This window comes from Monodelphis domestica, chromosome 2 (assembly GCF_027887165.1).
Source record: "Monodelphis domestica isolate mMonDom1 chromosome 2, mMonDom1.pri, whole genome shotgun sequence".
In the NCBI taxonomy this organism is placed as follows: Eukaryota; Metazoa; Chordata; class Mammalia; order Didelphimorphia; family Didelphidae; genus Monodelphis; species Monodelphis domestica.
The window spans coordinates 161,834,367-161,859,918 of NC_077228.1; the positions used below are offsets into that span (position 1 = coordinate 161,834,367).

Here is a 25,552-nt window from a genome sequence, read left to right on the forward strand (position 1 = left end):
AGAAAGGCTTTCTGCAGAAAGTGATTTTGGGGCCAAGTCATCTATTTCCCATGACATCACATACCATTTCTATGCAAACATCTCCCAAATCTTTATCTGTCCCTCTCCCATTCTATTTGGGTATCTTGGCAGTATCCCAAGCTAAGCAAACCAAAACTAAATTTCTTTTCTTTTCTCCCAATCCTTCAACACCGTAACTCTTCTATTCCTCCTGATAGCACTTTCATCAACCCAGGCACTCAGGCTCATATTATCGGTCACCCTTGATTCTTCCTTTCACCATCATTCCATGTATCCAATCCCCTGCCATATCCTGTTGAGTACACCTCAGTAACATCTCTTGAAATCTGTCCATTTTCATTTTTGTTGCAGCTACCCCCATGTAGAGCTTTTTCCCTTTTCACTTAGATGAGGGTGCTCTTTGTACCAGGCCCCTTTGGCAGTCTGGTGAATCCCATGAACATCTTACAATAATTTTTTTAAATGCATAAAATACACAAGATTACAAGGGAATCTAATTATATTGAAATATAATTGTGTGTGTGTGTTTTTAAACCCCTACCTTCTGTCTTAGAATTGATCACTGAGCCACTTAACTGCTGTATGTGTTTTAAACAAGTTAATAAACTCTAGGATAAAAATCCCAAATTACTGGGTCAGCTAGGTAGCCCAGTGAACAGAGAACCAGGCCTGGAATTGAGAGGACCAGTGTTCACATCTGGTCTTGGACACTTCCTAGCTGTGTGCTCCTGGGCCAGTCACCTAACTCCCATTGCTTATCCCTTGCTGCTCGGCTCTGCTGACTGAGAATTGATACTCAAACAGAAGTTAAGGATTAAAAAAAAAAAAGGAAAAGAAACCCCTTTCCTATATCTTATTCAACCCATTTTTCACATTACTGTTTATATAATCCTTTTAACACATGGTTCTGATTATATTCAATTCAACTCAAATAAAAATTTATTAAGTGCTTACTATGCATCAGGCACTGTGCTGATATATAATCATGTCATTCTTCCTCTCAGAAATCACAAGTGCCTTGTCATTGGCTATCAAGTCAAGGATGTACTCGTGATCCTGGCATTGAAAACCCTTCACAATCTGGATCTAGCCTAAATTTCCAGACATCTCACATTACTACTCTTCACACATTCCAACCTAACTGCTTCCTCTGCTGTATGGCTGCCATACATACTTTCTCTGATATCTGGAACACTCCACCCAATCCATCTCTGCTTGCTGAAACGCCTCCATTCTTTCAAGAGCTAAGTTCTCAAAACTCGGGTGGTTCCTACTCTGTCCCCTAATGAGTTCTCCCAACATTTTCTTTTTTCATGGTTATTTATGGGAATGTCTGCTCTCCCATCCCAACCTCTCATCATTGATAAGTTCCTTGATAACGGATTCTCTATCCCTAGTTCTTAGCCCAGTGCCCTGTATGTAAGGAGAATTTAAGAAATGTTTATTTATTAAAATGTATTTAGTTGCTCAAATTCCATAATTTAAGTCTCTTTACATATAATTTATTTTTGGAAATGATCTTGACATTTCAATGTTAAAAATAAACATAATATAATTGATAGCCCCAAATAATTAGGCACTGGTTTTACAAGGAGACTAAGGACTTGCACCAGAACTTAGAGTGGAAGATTAGGGAGGGGAGGATTTCCTCCCCATGGTAGACTTCTAGCCTTGCAGTCCCACACTTCACAAATGCTGCTGTTCCCTCACCTAGACCCAGGCCACCATCCCAAGGTCTCCTCCACAGGGTCTTGGAGTCCGTGCCTGGTGTGTCTTTCCATGTCTGCCACTTCCTCCCTCCCGTCTAAACTGGATTTTCCACAGGCACCAGAATTCCTAGGTAAAGCTCTGTTAGATATCACTCAGATATCACTGACAAGCAGTCCCTAAACCCTGAATTAGACCAATAATTTTTCTTCCTTTGGCACCAAAGAGCAGAACTGATGATAGGCTTTTGCTCTTGCTGACTTCTAATAACCAACAGTTACCATTAAAGAAGGCTCAGGTAGAAAAGTGAATATGAGCTAGACTCTGGCTTCTGTCAAATTACCAGGATTCATTGTTGCCCCTCCTATTAAACATTCTTTTCCTGGCTACAGAATGATGAAGATTGGTTGTCAGGGATACCTCTGTTTAACTGATAAATGTGCTCATTCTTCAACCTCTTTTTATCATTATAAAGAAGTTTTCCACAGCCAATGACAATTTTGGCTGGATATTAAAGCTGTGTGTGTGTGTGTGTGTGTGTGTGTGTGTGTGTGTGTGTGTGTGTGCACGTTCATGTATACTCTATTAGCCAAAGTGATTTTTAAAAAATTAATGTCTAACTAACTTAATTGTTATGACATGAATGGCCTTCTTCCCCATCCTTTTCTCTCTCCCATTTAAATGAAATGACCACTATAATTTACATCTGACAGTATCTAGCAAACCCGAGTACACAGTTGCATGCCTAAGTGGCAGATCTCTCAAAGGATGCAAATATGTGCACGTATGTATGCATGTGATTGAATACTTCGGAGGCAACATAATGCAATGGAAGGAGTACTGGATTTGGAGGCAGAGGACAGGGGTTCAAATCTCCTTCTTGGAACCTACTATGTGATCCTGGACAAATCCTTTCACCCCTTATAAAATGAGGACTAGATGGCCTATAAAGTACCTTCCACCTCTAAATCTGTGTTGCTGTGGCTCAATGATTTCATCAAAACAAGCACTCCTTACACTGGTACAGATAGCAACTCATCCATGCCTTTCCATCTTGAATTCTTGTCCATTGGGACAGGTATTTTCACAGATCTTCCCTTAAGGATATATCCAACACACTTAAGTGTCTTTCCTCTGGATATTTTAATAATTCATGAGTAGAAGTAATAGATTTGGACTGTCCATCTGTGATAGAGAGCTAGAGTGATTGAGCACCCAAACAGACATGCGCTCACGTGCATGCACACACACACATACACACACAGAAAATAAAAGAATGCCAAGTGGTAATACAAGCTTCGTGTCTTCTGAACAATGCAACGAGAGTTAGTACCTCCTGACTTTTCAGTTAGTCATTGAAGCCGTGGTTCCCTACAGGGACAGAATAAGAATGAAAGAATATGAGGTTGATTGGGTCAACTTTGTATGCTCTTGGCATGAAAAATACTCTTCTCTCTGTTTTAATTCCAATGCAGATGTCTAAGCCCACATTTCGTAAATCATTCTGTTTAGAGCCCACTCATCTTACCACTTCCCACTGTGCTAAGTGGGGCCCAATTGTGCTGGATATTTCATCCCCCTCATAATATTAAATTCTTATCCTATTAATATCATAGATTGGCTCCCTTTAGATGGCTTTTCTGTGGTTAATTGGTTTATAGTTGAACTTTGCAGATTTTTGCTTACTTTTAATCTACCAGTATGCTGATTCTTATTCAGAAAGCTAGCCCATGCATTTACTTTCCAGTACAATTTAGTGGCCAGAAGCTATAATGTGTCACAGCATTCAATCCAGATTCCTTTTTATTTTTTTTTATTAACCAAAAGTGACTAGTGGTACATTATGCCTCCTTCTCATGATTAATTAAAACCAAGCTACCCACACAGCTAAATAAACAGAAGAAGCCCATTCCGTGATCCTGGCATTATTGCTTTTTAATTGTGCTGCTTCTCTTGCTAATTTGCAAAATTTGCTCATCTGAAGGAGATCTCCCAGTCATTAGTGCACATTAGCTGGGGTCTGCTATACATTTTCCTTTAAGGTGCAGTCATGCATAGATAATTGCTGGGTATTGTCCAAGCACCTGTTTAGAATGGCCACTATTTTTCTTTGCTGATTAAATATTTCTTAGTCCTGTCTGATTTGAAAAGATAATCCCTACTCCTTTAACAGCCTTTTGTTTCCCTACCATTTATTTAAATCATAGATATCGTCTTATTCTTCAATCTGGCCAGACCTTTGGGGTTGGAATAGGAGGGCATATGGTTAGGAACTGGAGGAGAGAATCCTTTGCAAACTTTTGGTCCTATGGAAGGTTTTTCCTTCCTTCTTCAGTACATTTGAGTTGCTATTAACCCCTGGTAAATACTGGCAAAAATACTCACACTGAATTATGACAAACTAGAAGAAAGGTGAATAACTCTTGGCAACCTGCAACTGGCTGAACCCTTCCCTCCTCCCTTCTCATATCAATCAGTGGTCTTCAGATGGCTCTTCAGGAAAATTAATTCACTGGGGTAAAAGATTCCTAGGATCATTTCCCTCATCCACTTATGTGAGATTCATGTCTGCTTCCTTTCCCATATTAGTGGTACATAGTGCCACCATTATGGCACTATTATTATTATTATGGTACTATTATTAATGCACCATAGTACATTGCCACCATTGATTCTTCCTAATGCTTTCAAAATGCTGTCCTCAAGGTTTTGTTTTTGTTTTTGTTTTTGTTTTCCTTATAATAGACATCATTAAAAGCATTTCCCTCATTTGGTCACCTAGGTGACTGAATGGATTGGGAGTCAGGCCTAGAGATAAGAGGTCCTGGGTTCAAATGTAGCCTCTGACACTTTCTAACTATTTGGGCACATCATTTAATTCTCATTGCCTAATCCTCACTGCTCCTTCTACCTTAGAACCAATATAAAGTATTGATTCTAAGATGGGAGTTGAGTTTAAAAAAAAAAAAGAAATTCCCTCCTTCTACTTCTGTTGTCCCTTTTTCCTTAGACAGATTGAAACCTTCCCAGACATCATCAGATCTTTTCTTTTTACCTAAAAAGCTTATTAAGCACCATCCATAATCTGCACAACCCACTTAGGACGATTGACTTAGGCAATTCAGGAGGGAGATTGTTATCGCGTGATATTATTCACTCTTCCCTTCCTATGTGGCATCATCTATTGATGAATTTCAAGTACTCCAACAAATCTCTGCTTTCATCAGAGCAGGTATTCTTTTCCCTAATGCAGCTCGCAAGTCCTCCTTGATGTAGTAGATCTTATTTATGGGGTTTTGACAATGACAGAAATTCATCATTTTGTAGCTAACTTTCTGGTGATGGACCATTTCTAAATTTAGGCAAGTTGGTACTTGGGCATTAGAAATACAGTTGCCAGCCAGCCAGCCAGTACTCAAAGCCTGTTAATTGGGAAGATATTCTTGTACCATTCTAGCATAGCCTTTGACCACTGAGGCTCTCATCCTACAGTGGTGCATCAGAGCATATTTATAATGGAAGGTAAATCTCGGAACTTTTTTTTTAACTAAAAACACATTAATAATGTATTATCCTCCAAACTATTATGCACAAAAGCCAAATTCTCTACTGTTATCCTGTGGATGAGGATGTTAATGATAAAACAAATGTCTCCATATTTGTCAATAGTTGACTTTTTAATTACCTGGCTTTAGCAGAATTCTACATCCACATCTAGTAGGCTTATTCTTTGGGCTCACATTTAAATGTTGATTTGGGTTGAAAGTACTCCATTGCTTCTATAAATATTGATCAGAATGTCAAATTTCTGTTCATCATTCACCTTCAGTTTTTCTCCTTGGTAGGAATCTGGTCATGGTGTCACAGATTAAAGGGAAATATGCGCCTTAGCGTATACGGCCAGAATGGAAATTGTGATCTGTAATCTGTCTGGTATTTTATTTTATTTAGTCAATTTAGAACATTATATCTTGGTTATGAGAATCACATTCTTTCCCTCCCTTCCCTCCCCCCACCTTTCCCTTAGCTGACTCGCAATTCCACTGGGTATTACAAGTGTCCTTGATCAAAACCTATTTCCATGTTGTTGATGTTTGCACTAGGATGTTCATTTAGAGTCTACATCCCCAACCATATCCCCCTCCTTTCTGGTATTTTTATGAAGGACCAAGTGGTTAAAGTAGAAATGCCCCCAAACAGAAGGAAATGCTACTTTATTAACAAGCGTTCTTTTTCCTCTTATACTATTATCTTGGAAATGTTATATGAAGAAGTTTTATAAATATGAAATCTAATATTGATCATTCTTCTTATCTGGATGAACCTATTATTACATTTATTAAATTATTACTATCTTATGGTATAGGAGACGGCTAGGCAAACTTATTGGATTAAGGGGAAGGCTTAGAGATAAGAGATCTTGGGTTCAAATCTGGCCTCAGACACTTCTTAGCTGTGTGACCCTGAGTAAGTCACAACCCCATTTCCTACTCCTTATACCACTTTTATACCTTGGAACTAATACACAGTGTTGAGTCTAAGCCAGAAGGTAAGAGTTTGATTTTATTTTTACATCTTACTGGGTCCTGATGATTGTTATTTCTCTTTATTTTCAGGTGTCAGCGAAAGCAATGGCGAGTAGACTTGCCGGCTACCAGTGTGGTAATCACTTTTCACAATGAAGCCAGATCAGCCTTGCTGAGAACTGTAGTCAGGTAAGGTATTCTAATTATGCCTTCCTTCAAAAGGAACTGTTTGATTGATAGTTGTTGGTTGGGAATGGAAATGGAAGGATCATTTCAGAACCAATAAATTCCATACCCATGGAAGACTGTCATATTTTTTCTTCTCTTTTCAGTGTACTTAAGAAAAGTCCTCCCCATCTTATAAAAGAAATCATATTGGTAGATGACTACAGTAACGATCGTAAGTACTATATTAATTTTTCCCCCTTTGCTATAAAAGGAAAAGTAAAATAGCCAAATGGGGGGGCATTGGGTCAGGGATGTGCCTGTATGATATATAGACTGTTCAGTAGCCCTTAGATAATCAACAATTGATTATGCATGGAATAAAGCACATTTGTACCACTTTATAATAATCAGTTTTAGAATCTTCTTGTTTTTTCCTTTTCAGCTGAGGATGGTGCTCTGTTGGGGAAGATTGAGAAAGTTCGAGTTCTTAGAAATGATCGACGAGAAGGTAGATTATTGATTATTGTTGTTGTTTTTAACTTTTACTTTCTATCTTAGGATCAATATTCTGTGTTGATTCTAAGACAGAAATGTGGCAGGGGCTTGGCAATGGGAGTTAAGTGGCTTGCCCAGCATCACAGAGCTAAAAAATGTCTGAGACCAAAATCAAACCCAGGACCTCCCTTCTTTAGACCTGGCTATCAATTCACTGAGTTACCTAGCTGGTATATTGTTTATTCTTAATTTATTTTTGTAAGTAGCCTGATCTCTTTCATGGGACTTTGTCCACTTTGAATTGTCAACAAAGTGTAATTATCTCTAATTTTTTAGTTAGTTATTATTAGACTCAACATATTTTAGCTTTAAAAAAAATGACCTCATCTTGACTTCTCTTGCCTGGTCCATATCTGTGTAGAGTACTCCAAACTGTTTATAAACCTAGTAAATACACGAAAATTTTACTATGTTGCATACTAAAACCTCACTCTTAATTATGACAACAATTCTATTTGGATTTTCTTTCTCTGTTGGAAAATTGTCCCTTTATATGGGAAGCCTTGATTAGTCAGTAGTCCTTTAGGTATTAGAATTTAGATGAAAACTCACAAGATTTAGAAATGGTAAAGTCTAATAACTTCATGCTTTAGGCATCTGATAACAATAAATAGAATTTGAGCTTGACAGCAAGGTGAAAGTGACCCATCTGAAGAAAGGAAAGTACATTCCCATTTGCTTGATTTTTCTCTTTTACAAACTCCTGCCTTGTGAGCTGCTGTCAGTCTTCCTGTACAGTCATTAGGATCATTGAACATTCTTTATTGACAGCCATAAGCAAGATTTTCCTAAGGCAGGAGTAAAACATTGAACCATTTAGAGAGGAAGCTTAAAATACTGTGCAATTAACATCCAGTCAGCTGCTCATTTCTCAGAGCTGCTTGGAAACTTGATGGTTGGATAGCTTATTCATTCACAGTTCGGAGAAATCTTTTAGCCATAGATCTTTCTATGGAAGTCTATCTTATGCAAAGATGACAGAACTGAGATTTTTCCCCCTAGGGTGTTCATGAGTTTGCCTTGGTTCTTCTGTACATGTTCCATCTTCTGTTTCCCTTTTTGGCCCCAAGTGCCCATTTGCAAGATAACCATTTGGGATTAGAGGTCAAAACTGTGGCCAGGGAAGAAGGATTTTTTGTTTGTTTTCTTTTCTCCTACCATGTGATACTGAATTAATCCATAAATGGATTGAATCTGTTACATGGGCTTCATTAACTCTACATCCTAATCAGTGCTATTGGTTTGAAAAATATGCATTATGGTCATTGCCTCAAATCTGTCTCCTGATTAAAACAGGTCACCTTCCAAAGCCTGGAAAAAGTCAGAATTGTATAGTTAAATGCTTTGTTCAAACAATCTAGACAAAAGAATCCTGCAGGGGTTCTTAACCTTTTTTTTGTGTTTGTGTGTGTGCCCTATCCCCTATGACAGTCTGGTGGAATTTACCAACCTTTTCTCATAATCATATTTTTAAATAAATAAAATAAAAAAACATAGGATTGCAAGGAAAGACAACTATATTCAAATGCAGTTGCCACATTATTTAAAAAACAAATTCAAGGGTCCCAGGTTAAAAACTTCTATTTTAATGTGTAAATTTGTTCACAGTTTAGTCAGTTGGCATAATTCAAACAGGGAGAGAGTCGTTGTCAACAAGAAGAGAATTAGATTCCAGCCAGGACCTGTGAGATACCTGTAAAACACTCAGTATTTGCACATGTGTCCAGGTAACTCAATGGGTTTGTATTTGGTGTTCCTGAGACAAAGGGCATGAACTTGGCTCTCACATGGAGCCAGCCAACCTTCCCTTTGTTCCTTGACCAGAGGCTACAGTATTTACCTAGGTGTGCCCTCATTCACCAGGTGGGTCAACTAAGAATGGTTGAAAATGCATCTTCCCTATTAAAAAACAAACAAAACCAAAATAAGTCAAAACATGTGCTTCCTGCCCTCTCGGATAGGGAATCAATAGCATTATTTGGATATCCAAAGGACAGTATGTACAATAGAAATCCATTGTGACTGTGGGGTCAGAGAACAAGTATAGCTAATGTGTAAAAAATGACTGGAATAGTAAGAAATGTTCTACAACAGCCGTATCCAAATCAAATAGAAACAGGAGCCACCAATCCATACATAAGGATCCCTACGGGCTGCATATTGACTTAGTTTTTCAATGTAATGGAGCATTATCTATGTTTTATTATATTTTTATTTATTTTGATAAATACTTCCCAATTACATTTTAATTGGGTTCCTGCCGTACTCTGGAGTGTTTGGGGCTGTATGCAATGGGCCACGTGTCTGACACCTCTATTCTACAGCACAGTGTGCAGTCACTTGGTTTTACCCACAATATAATTGCTTTTGTGTTATGACAAAAGTCATATCGTGGAGTCTTATACATGTATGAATGCATATATACATAATGTGTCGGCTGATGTACATTAAATCTTAGAAGAACAGAAAACTTTGCAATTTCTATCACTAAATTAGCACTCTGAAAGATCAGCAGTTATTAACACTTCAAGTGTGTAGATAACAAGTCTCTGAGCCCAGTTAATGAGCAAACCGTCTCTGTTTGCTTTTTGCAGGAGAGTTTGTTTTTTTTAAATTACTGTTTCTGTTGATATATCCATCAGCCTTTAATTATGTGACAGCCTTTCTCCAAAGACAGTTGTTCTGTCGGCTCTTTACCTTTAAATAAAAAAAATATGCTACGAACAGTCTTCTGTCTCGATGACCACAGGGTAGTATCGATCCTTTCATCCTGACACAGAGGGTGAAACCTCTAGCTCTGTGAGTGGGCTGTAAAGGTTTTGTGGGGGAAAATGTAGAGATGGTGTCTGCTAGGATACATTACTTTGGGCGTTTTTCACAAAAGGATGTAGGTTCTCTCCCCTGACAGACTTCTGCACTGTCCCCACAGGCTTGATGCGCTCTCGGGTCCGAGGGGCAGATGCAGCCCAAGCTAAAGTCCTGACATTCTTGGACAGTCACTGTGAATGCAATGAGCACTGGCTGGAACCCCTCCTGGAGAGGGTAGCAGAGGTGAGTGAAGAAGGGTCAGCCCTAAGGTACAGAGGACTGGATGTTTGTTATGTGGGATGAAGTGAGGCAAGAAATACCTCTGGTGGCATTCAATTAACTACCAGATTAGGCTGGCTAAAAATATCTAGCTAGGGGGAGAGGGAAGGGGCAACTGTTGGGATTGAGTGCAAGATCAGAGCCTCCGTTTCATTGCCAGCAGCTCCATTTTGTTGGAAGGCTCTCTCTCTTTTTTTTTTTTTTTTTTTTTTGCCTGGAGGTTTAGGATGAACTGTGAAGTCTAAAAGGGTGGGCTCAGTGCCTTCATTTAATTTCAAGGAGAAGCTGTGTCTAGAAGGAAGCTTTTTGTGGATATTTCAGATAAGAAGAAGCCTCTCCACCATGCAACTACTTTCTTCAGTCCACCTGGGCTCCAAATTCTATGTTTCTTGACTTGTTCTTGTTCAGTTGGGTCCTCCTCTTCATGACCTTGTGGACCATAGCACAGCAGTCCCAACACTCAGTGGGGCTTTCTTGGCAAAAATGCTGGGATGGTTTGCCATTTCCTTCTCCAAGAGATCACCCTTATTCAGAACTCTCCACTACAATCTATCCATCTTGGGTAACCCTTTGCAACACAGCTCATAGTTTTATTTGAGTTATCCAAACCCCTCCATCGAGACATGGCAGAGATCCAGGAATATCCAAAGTCAGATGCAGGGAGAAAGGAGAGAGGTCTAGTTGTGTCTCTGTCCTTTGATAGGTCACCTGCTAATTTACACATTATGTACGCTCCATCTTATAGGAATGGTGTCAATTTAAATAATCACAGTATACTAAACTGTATTTGAAGATCCCTGAAATAAGAAGTGATGAGCAAGTTATTTTTTCATTTGGAAAGACCTACATGAAACAATGAAGAGCAAAATGAATAAAACCAAGAGAATATTATATATAGCTAAAGGAATTTAATATTTGGAGACTAACTTGTGAACTCTATCTCCAGAGACAGAACTAAAAAATAGAAACACAAAAGACATAATTTACATATACTTTTTTTGATCCAGTGATGCCTTCTATGGCACAAGGAGAATTTGGAGGATTTGGGGAATTTTGATGTAGCCAACAAACAAATAAGTTGATTTCTAATTTTTAATTTGCCTCGCTATGAACTCTGACTAATTATAATTTTTATTGCTTTATGATCTGAAAATTTTGCATTTATTATTTCTCCTTTTTGGCATTTGTTTGCAATGTTTTTTATGCCCTAGTCCATTGTCAATCTTTGTGTATGTACCATATGCTTCTGAAAAGAAGGCATATTCCTTTTTATCCCTGTTCAATTTTCTCCAGACATCTATTAGTTCTAATTTTTCTAACATTTCATTCACTTCCCTTCTTTCTTATTTATTTTTAGGTTCGATTTGTCTAGTTTTGATAGGGTAAGGTTGAGGTCCCCCACTGGTATAGTTTTACTATCTATTTTTTCCTCATGCTACTTTAGTGTCTCCTTTAAAAATCTGGATACCGTACCATTTGTTGCATATATGTTTAATATTGCTATTACTTCATTGTTTATAGTACCTTTTAGCAAGATATAACTTCCTTCCTCATCTCTTTTAATCAGATCTATCAAACAAATAAGTTAAAAAGGAAAAAAAGATCCCTGAAGGTCCAGATAGGTTTGATTTTAAAGTGCAATTTTTGATTACTTTGTTTCATCAAATTTTTATTTATTTTGTTAGATATTTCCCATTTGCATTCTGTATTAGGTAAGCATTGTTTGGGAGCATTGAGGGCTATGTACAGTTCATGGGCCATGAATTTGATGCCTCTGTCTTATAGCGACTTACTCTGTTAGTCCTTGAAATCTTCTCATTTGTCTTCCTTTGTCTTTCTATCCATGCTTGCCATTCTGTTTTATTCCTCAATCACCATAAGCACTTGGCAAGAAATTTGCCAGGGATTAATGAAGAAAAGGATGCTATAAAAGTATAAAAAGAAAATCCCCTGTTTGTCTTTGAGTAACTTTGGAAAGCATTTAGTGGGCAAATCAAAGGGTCATGCATATAATGAAAGGGTCATATAAGCAGAATGTGAATCTCTGCTATATCTCTGCAACTAAAATTTTAGACATGGTCCTGGTTGACTAAGTGATTTGGAATTCTCCTTGCCCAAAATGGAAACTTTAAACAAGTGGTATCAGTGATCAAAATGTCAGATAATTAAAATGCTAATGTTAATGAATTCACATTTTATCCAAAGTAGTGAGTAATTGACTTAATTGAGTTTTAAGATTCAACTGAATTTCACTCTTCTAAAAAAGGAACTATTTGGCCTCACCTTAAGACTCCAAACAAAAACTTGACTGCCACTTATGGGCGAAGTTGTGTAGGGAACTAGACCATGAAGCCCTTTCCAACTTGGCAAATCTCAGAAAGACACTTGGAGGACAACTCTAGCATTAAAAGCAAACTATTCTGATTATTGATTTTCTTTTTGGCTTCTAACACCAGGGAACTTCTCTTGATGCTTATCTTGTGTTTTTTTATCTAAGTTTCAAAAGAAATGACCATATGCTATTGAGATGCTAGTCATAAAGGGACATTAGTAGGCAAATTTCTAAACCAGAGTTAGGAAGATCTAAGTTCAAATCCTGCGTTAAACACTTACTAAATGTATGACCTGTGGCAAGTATTTAGCCTCTATTTCCCACAATTTCCTAATCCAAAAAATGGGATAGTGATAATAGTAGCATTTATGTAATACTTTAATATTTGCAAAGCACTTTAAAATATAATCTCATTTTATATTTATAGTAATCCTAGGAGATAAGTGCTATTTTTATTATCTCTGTTTTTCAGATAAGGAAACTGAGTCTAAGAGAGGTTAAGGTATTTTTCCTGCCTATCCACTGCATCATCTAACTGCCTAATAAGACTTAAGAATGATTTTGAAGATAAAATGAGACAATATTTGTAAGACATTTTGCACACCATAAAGTACTCTATAGATACTAGTTATTATTAGTACTCCTATCATCATCATTGCTAGCATTGCTCTAGGGGAATCTTTTCTTTGAGTTACAATTAGTTTCCTGGGGAAGGTCATATGACTTAGATAAATGGTTGCTCAATAAACACAAGTCCCAAATAGATCATCAGAGACCACAGGAAAAATATTTTGTCTGCTCCAGCCATCAGTATTCTGTCCCCTCTGTCTTGGGAATTCAGACCAGCCTAGGCCTGGGGAGTCTGCATCCTGTGATGCTGGCACACATGTGCCAGATGCTGTTTCTCACTCTTGAGATACATCATCCCTCAGATCCTCAGGTGTCCTTTGCCTAAAAACTCCGGCAGCTCACCCAGAAGCCTGACATACCAGGTGTCTCCGAGGGTACATAGAAGCAGAGAAAACATAAGCAAGCACACACACATAGAGGAAAAGCCTCATCCCAACACCAAAACTCTGCTTCTCCGTAGAGAGGTCGCTGCAGGTTCTCTCATTCTCTCCTCCTTTTAAGAACAATCAGCTTGGCAGCCATGACCTAATGGCCAGTCAGTGTCACCAGCCAGCCAAGAAGTCCTGCTTCTCTTTCTTTTTAATTTGTTGGCTACCCAGGCAGCCTCCACATGGGAGAAAAAAGTAGAGGACTCTCTTGAGGGCTCTTAGCAATGGCTAATGCCTTCATGGCCTCATAACTCAACTTTGCTTCTTAGAAGAGAGAGTGGGCTCATTCTTTTTTTGAAATAGTCTTGGGGACTATAACTTGTTCTGGTTACTTTCTGCTCAGAAGACCAGGCAAGATGGATAGACTATGAGGAGAGTGAAGGCAAGGTATTTTAAGTGCCCTAAAGAAAGTTTAGAAATCATGCCCACTCAAATTATCCCTTCTGTACCCTCTCTGTGTATGCTTTCCATTTGATAGTTTTAGTATTTGCTGTAAAACATGTGACCTGAGATCACAAAACAAATATTTGTGTGTGGTGGATTGCAGAAGTTTTTGGCATTTTAAAAAAAATGCAATCAATAAAGTTAATTTTAGAAAATGCCTCTTTTCTGTCTCTCTGTGTGTTGGACTCTAGAGGGCTGCCTATAATACCTCCCCTCAGCCTTTTATGTTGAAGAACAATCAAGTATGTTGCTATGGTCTCAGAGAAGAGCCAAAGCTAGATAGAACATTGATCAGTCTTTGCAAATTTTTACCACCAAAAGCCCTCTAAGCCTATAAATGCTAAAAATTGACTTTAAAGTTGATTCTCAATTTAGTTTAGTATTTTCAGAATTCCAGCTAATGATTTGTGTTTTTATCTTTATATTTAATGTGTGTGTGTTTGTGTGTGTATATATATATATATATATATATATATATATATACATATATATATGTGAGAGAGAGAGAGAGAGAGAGAGAGAGAGAGAGAGAGAGAGAGAGAGAGAGAGAGAGAGAAAGGTGGTAATGATATTCCTATAGAACTTTAATTCTTTCTTACTTTTTCATCCCATAATTCTATGATTCCTTTCCTCTTTCTACCTCCCTAACTTCCGCATGACTTAATTTTCCTCTTGGAAATGTCTAACTTTCAGACAATTCTGAAGAATCCTGGCCCCATTTGCCACACTATTGAGTCCTTACTTGGTCCCACCTCAGTATCTCTAAGCATTCCTTATTAATTTGTTTGACCAAGTCCTTCAACATCCTTCTGACTAATAAATCAGTTCTTCAATTATTTTTTCTAGAGAGAAAATTAACTTTTTGCTGTCCATCCAAGCTAAGCAGAGTCTTACTGTTTCATGTTTGCAATCATTGTCAGTTCAACATCCAAATTTGGAAAGGTCAGCAATTAAAAGTCATTATGAACTCTTATCAAGAAAGTGACAGCAGTAGTATGTGAAACAGCTGTCTAAGAAAATATTTTCATAAAATCACAGGAAGATAGGCTGCTTGGTTCATTTTCAGTCACTGCCACTTTTATCACTTTTCACATCACAGATGTGCCCATGGAAGTTTATTCTTTGCATGGCTGCATCTCTGTACTGCCTGTGTATCCATATCAGATGGTAGGACCGAGGAGTGGTGTCCCTGCTTCTGTTTCACATCAGCTAACACATTGTTGAATTGAATTAATTCAGGTTGAACCCAGGTTCTGTCAAAATGAAATCTACTCTGTGATGATAATTTAGACATTTTGGAAAGCTCCATTAATTCATGACACCAAGAAAAGTATCTAGAAAGATCACCTCGTCCAGCCCTCTGCCTTCAGGCAGGTGATCTGAATCATCCAGGAGAGATTTTTTTTTAAAAGAATTTTCCATACCTATTCATTCTTCTTAATTACTATCAGTATGGTATTAGGTTACCATGAATAACAGAAGTCTGAGGGAGACACGGAAAAGACACTTGATGTATATACACCAAATAAGCTTGACAGATAATAAATTCATTGATTTTCCTTGTTTCTGTGTAACATTGATTATGCTGTTCTCTATGTTTTGTTTTAAATAATTAATTTACTTGCGTTTTTTTTCTCCAAAATTCATTATTTATTTTAGGACAAGACCCGGGTTGTGTCACCTATCATTGATGTCATTAATATGGATAACTTTCAGTACGTGGGGGCTTCAGCTGATTTAAAAGGCGGTATGTTTCTATAATAAGAAGTAATGTTCAATCTGAATCCATTTTTGTCTTTGTTGATTTAATTCCATCCACTGTTGTAATTCATTCAGTAATTTTTTTTTAACCCTCACCTTCCAACTTAGAATTAATACTATGTATTGATTCTAAGGCAGAAGAGCAGCAAGGGCTAGGAACTGAGAGTTGTGACTTGCTAGAAAATGTCTGAGTTCAGATTTGAATCCAAGACCTCCTATCTGTAAGCCTGGTTCTCAGTCCACTGAGCCACCTAGCTGCCCCAATAGTAATTACTTCTTTAGAATCTGCTGTGTACCTGGCATTGGAAACATAAAGAAAAAAAAAATCTTTGCCTCCAGAAAGCTTACATTCTGTAGAAGGTAAAGATGCCAGCTCACAATGATAAATCAACATACGATAAATACAAAATAATTTGGGTGGAGGGATGTGAGAGAGAACATCAAGGGAAGGCCTCTTGCATAAGGCAGCACTTGGGATCCATTTTGAAAGGGATTACAGTAGATAGGAAGAGGTGAGTCAACCAAATAGGTCTTGATCACACATGTAAAACCCAGTGGAATTGCTCATTGACTATGGGAGGGGGTTGGGGGGAGGGGAGGGAAAGAAAATGAATCATGTAACCATGGAAAAGCATTCCAAATTAATTAATTAAATACATTAACTTATAAAATAAAAGATTTTTTTTTAAAAGAGTGTATTACCAGCATAAAGAATAGTGTGTTCAAATTCATGGTGACAACAGATGGTATGTCATATAGATGGAATTGCCAATGGCGCACCTTGGCTTGAACATATAATGCATGATGGGGAATAATGTGAAATCAGCCTGAAAAATATGTTGGAGCTAAAGGACTTAAGTTTCAACCAGAGTAATTTTTATTTTATTCTAGAAACAACAGGGAGCCTCTGAGGTTTCTTGAACGGGGGAAATGGCACAGTCGGATCAGACAGCTTCGTTAGGAATTATCAATTTATCAGTATGTGGAGGATGGATCGGAGAGAAGGGAGTTTTGAGACTGGGAGACCAATTAACAGGTTATTGTAGATATCCAGGTGAGAGGTGATGAAAGCCTACCCTAGGATGGGAGCAATGAGAGTAGAAAGAACGGGACCCATGATGGATATATGGAGGTAGAATGATTATCTCCAAGAAAACTTGGCACTTGAGTGGCTCTCAGAGGAGGAGGGGAAAGGGAAGAATCCAGGGTCATTCTAAGGTTGTAAACCTTAGTGTCCAGAAGGATAGTGAGAGCCTCAACAGAAATAGGGAAGTTGGGGAAGAGGGTGGGTTTTGGTGACCATGGATTTTGGACATGCCCGTTTTAATTCAATTGTCTCAACAGAATGTCCTACCTTCTTGTACATGTCTAGTATGTATTTGGTGATGTGGGAATGGAGTTCAGGAGAGAAGCTAGGGCTGGCAGTCATCTCCCTTAGAGATCATAATTGAACCCAGACGAGCTGATGAGATCACCAAGAAAAGATCATAAGATCATAGATTTAGAGCCAGAAAGCAGAAAGAGGGAAAAGAAGGCCCAAGAGAAAGCTGTGTTGGATGCTCATAGTTAGGAGATGGTACATTAAATAATTTGAGAGCTGGAAAACCTCTGAGGCCATTTAATCCAAGCTCAATTTTACATGGGAGGTCATTAAGCCTGGGCTGGTTAAATGATTTGTGTAAATTAGAGGTAGTAAGTGAAGCAGCATTTGAACTCACATCTTCTGATTCCAGAAACAGTGCTCTTTTCACTGTACCACCTTGCCTCATGGATAAATATCTAGCAAAGGTGATTCCAAGCAGGCAAGAAGAGAGCTAGGAGATCAAGAGTCAAGAAAATCCAGGAAAAAGAGAGGGGATTTGGCGGGGGGGGGGGGGGGGTGGGCTTTAAAAATTTTGAACTTAATACAATGAACTTAACAAAAAAATGAACTTAACAAATAAAAAAAAAAAAACTCAACACAAGCCAACAACATTTATTCAACATCCACAATATACCAAACACTGTGCTAAACACTGGGAATTTTAAAAAGAAGGCAAAAATTGTCCTTGCTTTCAAGGAAATCACCATCTAATGGGAGATAACCTTGTATAAGACATACATATAGAGATAGGCACAGATTATATACGTGTGAGTATATATACATATATACACACATATATGGTAGATATAGATATAGGCAGACAGATGGGATAGATGGATGGATGGATGATGGAAGAAAGAAAGGCATGAAGGAAGGAAGGAAGGAAGGAAGGAAGGAAGGAAGGAAGGAAGGAAGGAAGGAAGGAAGGAAGGAAGGAAGGAAGGAAGGAAAGGAAACAAAACAAAACAAAACATAGACTTCTTGTAAAGGGTGATATTGAAGGTGAACTTGAAGGAAGCCAGAAGGTGGAAGTGAAAAGGGAAAGAATTCCATGCCATATAGAAATTGGAACAGATAAAAAGAGGATTATTCATGAAATTACAGATCACTCTTAAGTACATCTTGCTTTTCTTTCAAAGTATATAACAGGGGGCAGCTAGATAGCTCAGTGGATTGAGAGACCTGGGTTCAAATTTTATCTTAGACTTTTCTTAACTGTGTGACTGGGTAAATCACTTCACCCTGTTTACCTCAGTTTCCTCATTTTTAAAATGAGTTGGAAAAGTAAATGGTGAACCACTTAACTATCATTCCAAAGAAAACCCCGAATGGAGTCATGAAGAGTCAAAAGCCACTTAAAAATGACTTAATGACAAGTATAAGAGAGGGGATCATGTTCATTGAAGCTGAAAAAATAAGTTGTTGGATTTAAAAGCTAAACAGAGGAGTTTTATATATGATTCTAGAGGCTTATGAAGTCGCTGGAGTTGATTGAATAAGGGAGTCTTGGTTCAATTTGCATTTAAAGAAAATTACTTTGTCAACAATGTGTAGGATGGACTAGAGTGATGAGATACTTGAGACAGGGAGACCGAGTAGAAGGCTGTTGCAATAATCTAGGTGGGAGATGATGAGGGCCTAAACTAATGTGGTAGCTAAGTAGGAGGAAAGAAGGGATCAAATGTGAAATTTTGTGAAGGTAGAAATAGCAAGATTTGACAATTGAATACATGAGATGAAGAAGAGTGAATAATGCTGAGATTACGAACCCGAGACACTGGAAGGATAGTTATACTTTCAACAGAAATAGCAAAGTTTGGAAGATAGGAGGGCCTAGGGGAGAAATTTCAGTAATTTCCATAAAATTTCCTTTTGTCCTCTTTTTTTAATATTATTTTTAAACCCTTACCTTCTTTTTTAGAACTGATACTAAGTGTTGGTTCCAAGGCAAAAAGAGAATCAGTGCTGTTTTAAGATATTTTAGATTTCTCTGGGATATAACAAATTGAAATGTCCATTAGGCAATTAGTAGTGTGGGACTTAAAAGCTCATTGGAGATACTTGAGGTGGATATATAGATCTGTGAATTAACTTGCACAGAAATGATGGTTAACCCCTTTGGCATCAAAGAAGTTCCTGAAAGAGACTCAGGGCAGAATCTTGGGGTACACCCACAGTCAGGAAGAGGGATATAGATGATCAGCCAACAAAAGGGATAGAGAAGTAGCAATCAGATGGGTGGAAACAAGGAAGAATAAAATTTCATAGAGGAGAAAAGATGTAGGAGGAGAATGTGGTCACTGGTACCAAATGCACTGGATTGAGAAGGATCCTATTCAAAAAACATCAGGTTTGGCTGTTAATAAATCATAAAACAGTTTTCACTGAAAGATGAGGGCTGGTGCCAGATTTCAAAGGGTTGAAGAGTGAGTGAGAGAAGTGGAAACAGTTTGTAAACAACTTTTTAAGGATCTTGGCTAAGAAGGAGAGGAGAAATTTAGGATCTCTCTTTTTAAAAAAATTGGTTTTTAAACCCTTACCTTCCCTCTTTGAGTCAGTACTGTGTATTGGCTCCAAGGAAGAAGAGTGGTAAGGGCTAGGCAATGGGGGTCAAGTGACTTGCCCAGGGTCACACAGCTGGGAAGTGTCTGAGGCCAGATTTGAACCTAGGACCTCCCGTCTCTAGGCCTGGCTCTCCATCCACTGGACTACCCAGCTGCTCCCTAGGAACTCTCTTGAAGGCATTCTAGGGTCTAGTGAAGGCTTTTAAGGAGGAGGGAAACTTGGGCATGTTTGAAGGAAAGAGTAAATAGCCAGTTGATAAGAAGACACTTTCAAGAGAAAGGGCAGATGATTGACAACGAAATAGCTTCAACAATGCTATTTTTTTTAACCCCTGTATCAGTTCTAGGACAGAGGAGTATAAAGGCTAGCAATCGGGGTTAAATGACTTGCCTAGGGTCACATACCTAGGATGTATCTGAGACCAAATTCAAACCCAGGTCCTCCTGACTCCAAAAAATGCTACTTTCAAAGCTATCTTGTCTATCTGTAGTATTTCCTTCTGGTTTTCCTTCTGTTATATATATATATATATATATATATATATATATTTAAACTCTTACCTTCTGTTTTAGATAGCTAAGTATTGGTTCCAAGGCAAAAGAGCAACAAGGGCTAGGCAAATAGGGTTAAGTAACTTATCCAGGGTCACACAACTAGAAGTGTCTGAGGGCAGATTTGAACCCAGGTCTTCTTGACTATCCACTTGTGCTACCTAGCTGTCCCTTTTCCTCTTTTAAGAAAGGATTCAGTTTTAGAATGTTTCCATTGCTAAAATGCTAAGGTCAATACTCCAGTGCCAAAAAAAAGGGGAAATGATTGATTTTGGAGTGGGTTTTGTTGTTGTTGTGGTTAGCTTTCAGAGACAGCATCCTGGCAGAAATGGAAGATGTTTCAGTTTTATAAAAAAGTACTCAGATTTGTTTTTAAATTTATTTTATGCCTTCCTCTTCCAAATTACCTTAATTGACTCTGAATATAGTTTATTAACATGCCCAGTTATCTACATGTCTCCCATTGAGACAAGGGGCTTTTGGGGGCCACTATTTGTACCCCAAAACTTAGCACAGTGCCTAGGACATAGGAAACATTTGGTCAATGGTTGTTAGGTGACTATTTTAATAACACAGAATAGAATGAGTTTTCTCACATTATTCTCATAGCAATTGCCTCTGCTGCTACCCAGCCTCTCCTTGGGAAGCAAAAAGAAGGAGAAGACATCAGGCTTCTCTCATGCTGACCATTTAGGGTCTACAGACCCCCTTCACCCATCCAACCCCCCATTTTTCTTCTCCCTCCTCCCTCTGCTGCCAGTAATGCTACCCAGCATTCAGGACCTTCCCTTGACTGCCCTTGTAGAAAGTTGTGAAGGAGCCAAGGTTTGTCCTTCAGCATCTCATCCCATCTCCTCTCTGTTCCTTTCTCCATCCCATCTGTGCCCCGTTATCTCAGGGCTGCTGCCTGGCTGTGTCCCCAACCCCGACTGAAGTACGCTGTGATAGCATTCCTGCTGCAGACCTTTGCTTCCTGTCTATCAGAACCTACCTCTCCCGTCCCCCTACCCCTTAGGAGGATGTTCTCTGCTAAATGATACCGAGTTAATCAGATAGATCAATCCATGCTAATATATTAGCTTGTTAACATGCTGAATCAGAGCATACATAGTACCGTAACTCAAAGCAGCATGATACCTGAAACCAATTAAAATATACAAGGTCCTTGCGAAGATAATGGTAATCATTTTAGGTGTATTACAGGGCAGATAATTTTGATCAAGGGACCCTTTTCCCATCGGATCATGTCATGTTGGAGCCTTTTTTCCCCCATCTATGTGTAATAGTAGACAGAGGACAAAAACCTCTGTTCTTTTGTTTTTGTTTTTCCTTGATCATATTCCAGTGAAATGATGTCTGGTTATTTTTCTCTTAAATATCTTAAGTAATTCATTGCTTCCAGAAGCTAAAATACAGAATTTTCATATTAGAAACATGCATATCAGGAGACAACAGTCCATGGACCACCTGTGGAATTTTGCAGGAACCTCCCCCAGACCACACTTGGAGAGTTTCTGTTCTAACATCTGGTGCTTCTCTTTCACAGGATGGGTGGGACTCTAGGATCCCAGGCCCGTAGTGCTTATTAAAACAACCTCCTATGGATTACAGCACTTTGGTCCGTTCTGTAAAGGCTTGGATATTTTTCTCCCTCTAGAATTATGAAAGAGAGATGCTGGGGTGGTTTTTTTTTTTAATTAATTTTTTAGGGAAGGAATCCTGTGCTCTTTATTCAGAGTATTTGAATTGTTTCTAAAATAACCACCATTCTGTGGTACAGAGGACCTTCTTTCACATCACTGGTTTTCAGGTGGAGGACTCACGGTCTAATCAGGTTATGTCTAGACTGTACCACATGTAGTTATGTCTCAGAGAATATGATGGAACCTATGGCGTGGCAGAGTCTATAATGAGCCATGCAGGAATGGGGTTCCTCTTTAGAATACTAATACCTCACCTTTGAGGAATTTGTTATAGCAGAATCTTGCCCACCCAAAATACAATAGAGGACTAGGAAGGAGATGTTTCAGAATAGCCAAAACAGGTTTCACTGCCTATATATGTGCGATATCATGTATTTCACTTATAGAATGAATGGCAACCGCCTTCTGCCTCAATTTGCCTTCCTCTTTCTATTCCAAGTGATATTACTTGTTGTTCAGTTGTTTTTAATGATAACCAACTCTTCATGACTCCATTGGGGGTTATCTTGGCAGAGATACTAGAGTGGTTTGCCATTTCCTTCTCTGGCTTATTTTACAGATGAGGAAACTGAGGCAAATAGGGTGAAGTGACTTGCACAAGGTCATACAGCTAGGAAGTGTTTGATGCCACATTGGAACTCAAGTCTTCACAAACTCCAGGCCAAACTCTCTATCCACTACACCACATAGTCATAGGACACACAGATGCTAAAAGTGATTTTCCTAAAGGTCAAATCTTGACTCCATTCACTCCCTGACTCAATAAACTCCACTCACTCCCCATGACCTCTACAAACCAATATAAACTCTGTTTTACATTTAAAACCTGTGAAGGTGCCAGTCTTGCTCTTGTTCACCCACTCTACACTCAAACCAAACTTACTTATCTTTCCTCCCACGTGGCTCTCCGTCTTCTGTCTCCACAGCTTTCTATTAGCTATTCTTCACCCTGAAATCTATTCCCCCCTCACCTTTCCCTCTTAGAATTCATCCCCTTCCCAAAGTTCAGCTGCCATCACTTTCTTTAGAGTTTCTGCACCCTTTTTGTGTGATGGACTCTTGCAGCCGTCCAGGAAACCTTATAGACCTCATCTCAGAATAATGTTTTTAAGATTCATAAAATAAAATATATAGGATTAGAAAAGAAACCAATTATATCGAGTTATCAAAATACATATTTTTTCAAAGATCCCAGGTTAGGAACCCCTATAAATTTCCTTGAAGCTCTTCCTGATCTTCTGAGTTAATAGTTCCCCCTAAAATCATTTTTAATCTATTTTTTATTTTAATTTTTTTTTAAAACTTTACCTTTCATCTTGGATGGTTCCAAGGCAGAAGAGTGGTAAGGACTAGGCAAAATGGGGATTAAGTGACTTGCCCATGGTCACACAGTTGGTAAGTGTCTGAGGCCAGATTTGAACCTAGGACTGCCCATCTCTAGGTCTGGCTCTCAATCCACTGAGCTACCCTTGAATCTATTTAAAAACAAACAAACAAACCTTTATCTTCTATCTTAGAATCAGTATTGATTTTAAGACAGAAGAGTGTTTAGGGGTAGGCAATTGAGGTTAATGACTCACCCATGTTCATATAGTCATGTTAATTTATTTTTTTACGTATCTATTCATATATATAGAAATGTGTATATATAAATACATAACATATATAAATATAATTTATATAACATAATAAATATATTTATACAATACACAATAGACATACATTTATATAACTTAAATAATAAATATATTTCTATAATATACAATAAACCAATTATGTATAGTATTTATTTTTAAAATATATTTATATACATTTATTTTATTTAATATATTATTTATCTGTACTACATATTTATATAAAATAAATAAATGTACATATCTATGACTATATAAATATATATAATATATTTTGTATCATATATATCTTAGAGCATATATATTTAAAATAGATATAATATATAATAATAAAATAACTAAAAATAACAATATATTTAAAATATATATGCTTTAAGATATATATGATATGATATATATGTATGTATGTATGTATTATATATATAAATCCAGCCCAGACTGGGAGCTCTTTGAGAGAAAGAACTGTTACATTTTTGTCATCACGTCCCTAGTGCCCAGGATAATGCCCAGCACATAGTAAGTACTTAGTAAATGAGTGATGGTTATTGATCAATGGAAGCCTCTGAGGTCATCATTCAGAGCCTCTTTAAACAAGAGTCTAACCAGCTTACATACTTGACTGTTGAAACCCGCAGTGGATTAAAAGAGAAGAGAATTGCCCAATCAGACACGCTGACCACTGTGAGAAAGGATTGGGAATATCCCGACAAAAGGAAAGACATTTTCCAGCTCTTAGTCTCTGACAGGACAGTTCAAAAAGTTCCCTCAGGCTGGGATCAGGAGGGCAAAGAGCCCTGCACACTCCAGTAGACTCTGAGGATCTCAATCTATGTACAGTATGATAATTAGCATCATTAATTAACAATAACCCTGAGTCATTAAGAGAAAATTAAATGTGTTCAGAATTTAATGAAACACAAGAGATCCAGCCTCAGGGACTGGGAGACCTGAGTGCAAGTCTTGACTCTGATACACTGGCTTTGAGACCCTGGACCACTTAACCTATCAGTGCTCTAGGCAACTGTCTAAGATAATCAGAGAAGGTGCTGGCATACATTGGTAGAAGGGTTTTCCTCACCTAGAAGTTCCCCAGGCTAGTGAAATCACAAATCCAGTCTCAGGCCCTTCAATAACAACAACAACAACAATAATAATATTGAACATTTATATAGGAAGGTAAAATTTATTAAACAATTTATTATGAGCATCTTCTCACTTGACTCTTACAACAACCCTCTGAGGTATTATGCCTATTTTGCAGATGAGAATAATGAGACTGAGAAGTTTGATGACTTGTCCTGTCACACAGCTTCTAAGAATCTCAATTTAGAATTTGAACTAGGTTCTCTAGACTCTAGATCTGACTCTTTATCCATTAAAACACCCAGCTGCCTGTTTTAAGAAGGGAGCATTTAGTAGTTCTTTAGGTCCCAAATAATCCATATAAAAGATATTTTTGATGTCTTAAAGAGCAAGCCTTTTGCTATCCTGAACAACTCATTCACCAACTTTTCCCACATATTTGAGATTTTTCTTTATATGTTCAAAATTTTCTGTTTGTTTTTTTTAACAGTACACATCACTGCAATGAGAATTCTTCTGCCACAGATTTCTGAAACTACCCATTAAAACTGTTTTCAGTTATTTGTCCAATTAGAGAAAGCCAAATGGACAAAAGATTTTGAGGGAATCACTTTAGGGGTAAAAATCAAAGAAAGTAGATTCAAAGAAAATTCAGTGCTTGGAGTCCCATCCTTGCTACTGGATTTAGAAATCAAATTTAGAAAAAGGGAAGTCAGTAAACAAGTTTCACTGGCCAGTCGTGTTTTCTGTGAATAAGCTACAGTCTCAAGGCTGATTTTCTGATTTACATTAATTTTTCACATGGTAAATGTCTTGTGTACAATATGGCAGGTTTTCCGCCCTAGGCAGGTAACAAATGGGTCTGGATCAGATGAGCCAGAACCCACTGACATGCTGGGTTTCTTGGTGCAATAGCTGGAGTTTCTTGGTGGTTGTGACAGGGAGAGCTGATTTTTTTGTACTCCTTTATGCATCACCCCCTTCCTGGGGTTGC

The 25,552-nt window shown here is 38.0% G+C and overlaps 1 protein-coding gene across 2 annotated transcripts in view; it reads left to right on the top strand.

The window, feature by feature from the left end:
- Positions 1-25,552, top strand: part of GALNT2 (polypeptide N-acetylgalactosaminyltransferase 2) — a 263,261-nt gene that overhangs the window by 194,327 nt on the left and 43,382 nt on the right. For both annotated transcript variants that reach the window (XM_001369258.5, XM_056816138.1), the window contains exons 4-8: positions 6,345-6,443; positions 6,587-6,654; positions 6,865-6,930; positions 9,907-10,028; positions 15,558-15,645. In XM_001369258.5, the coding sequence (XP_001369295.1) occupies positions 6,345-6,443; positions 6,587-6,654; positions 6,865-6,930; positions 9,907-10,028; positions 15,558-15,645 (443 nt within the window). The remainder of the gene's footprint in view (positions 1-6,344; positions 6,444-6,586; positions 6,655-6,864; positions 6,931-9,906; positions 10,029-15,557; positions 15,646-25,552) is intronic.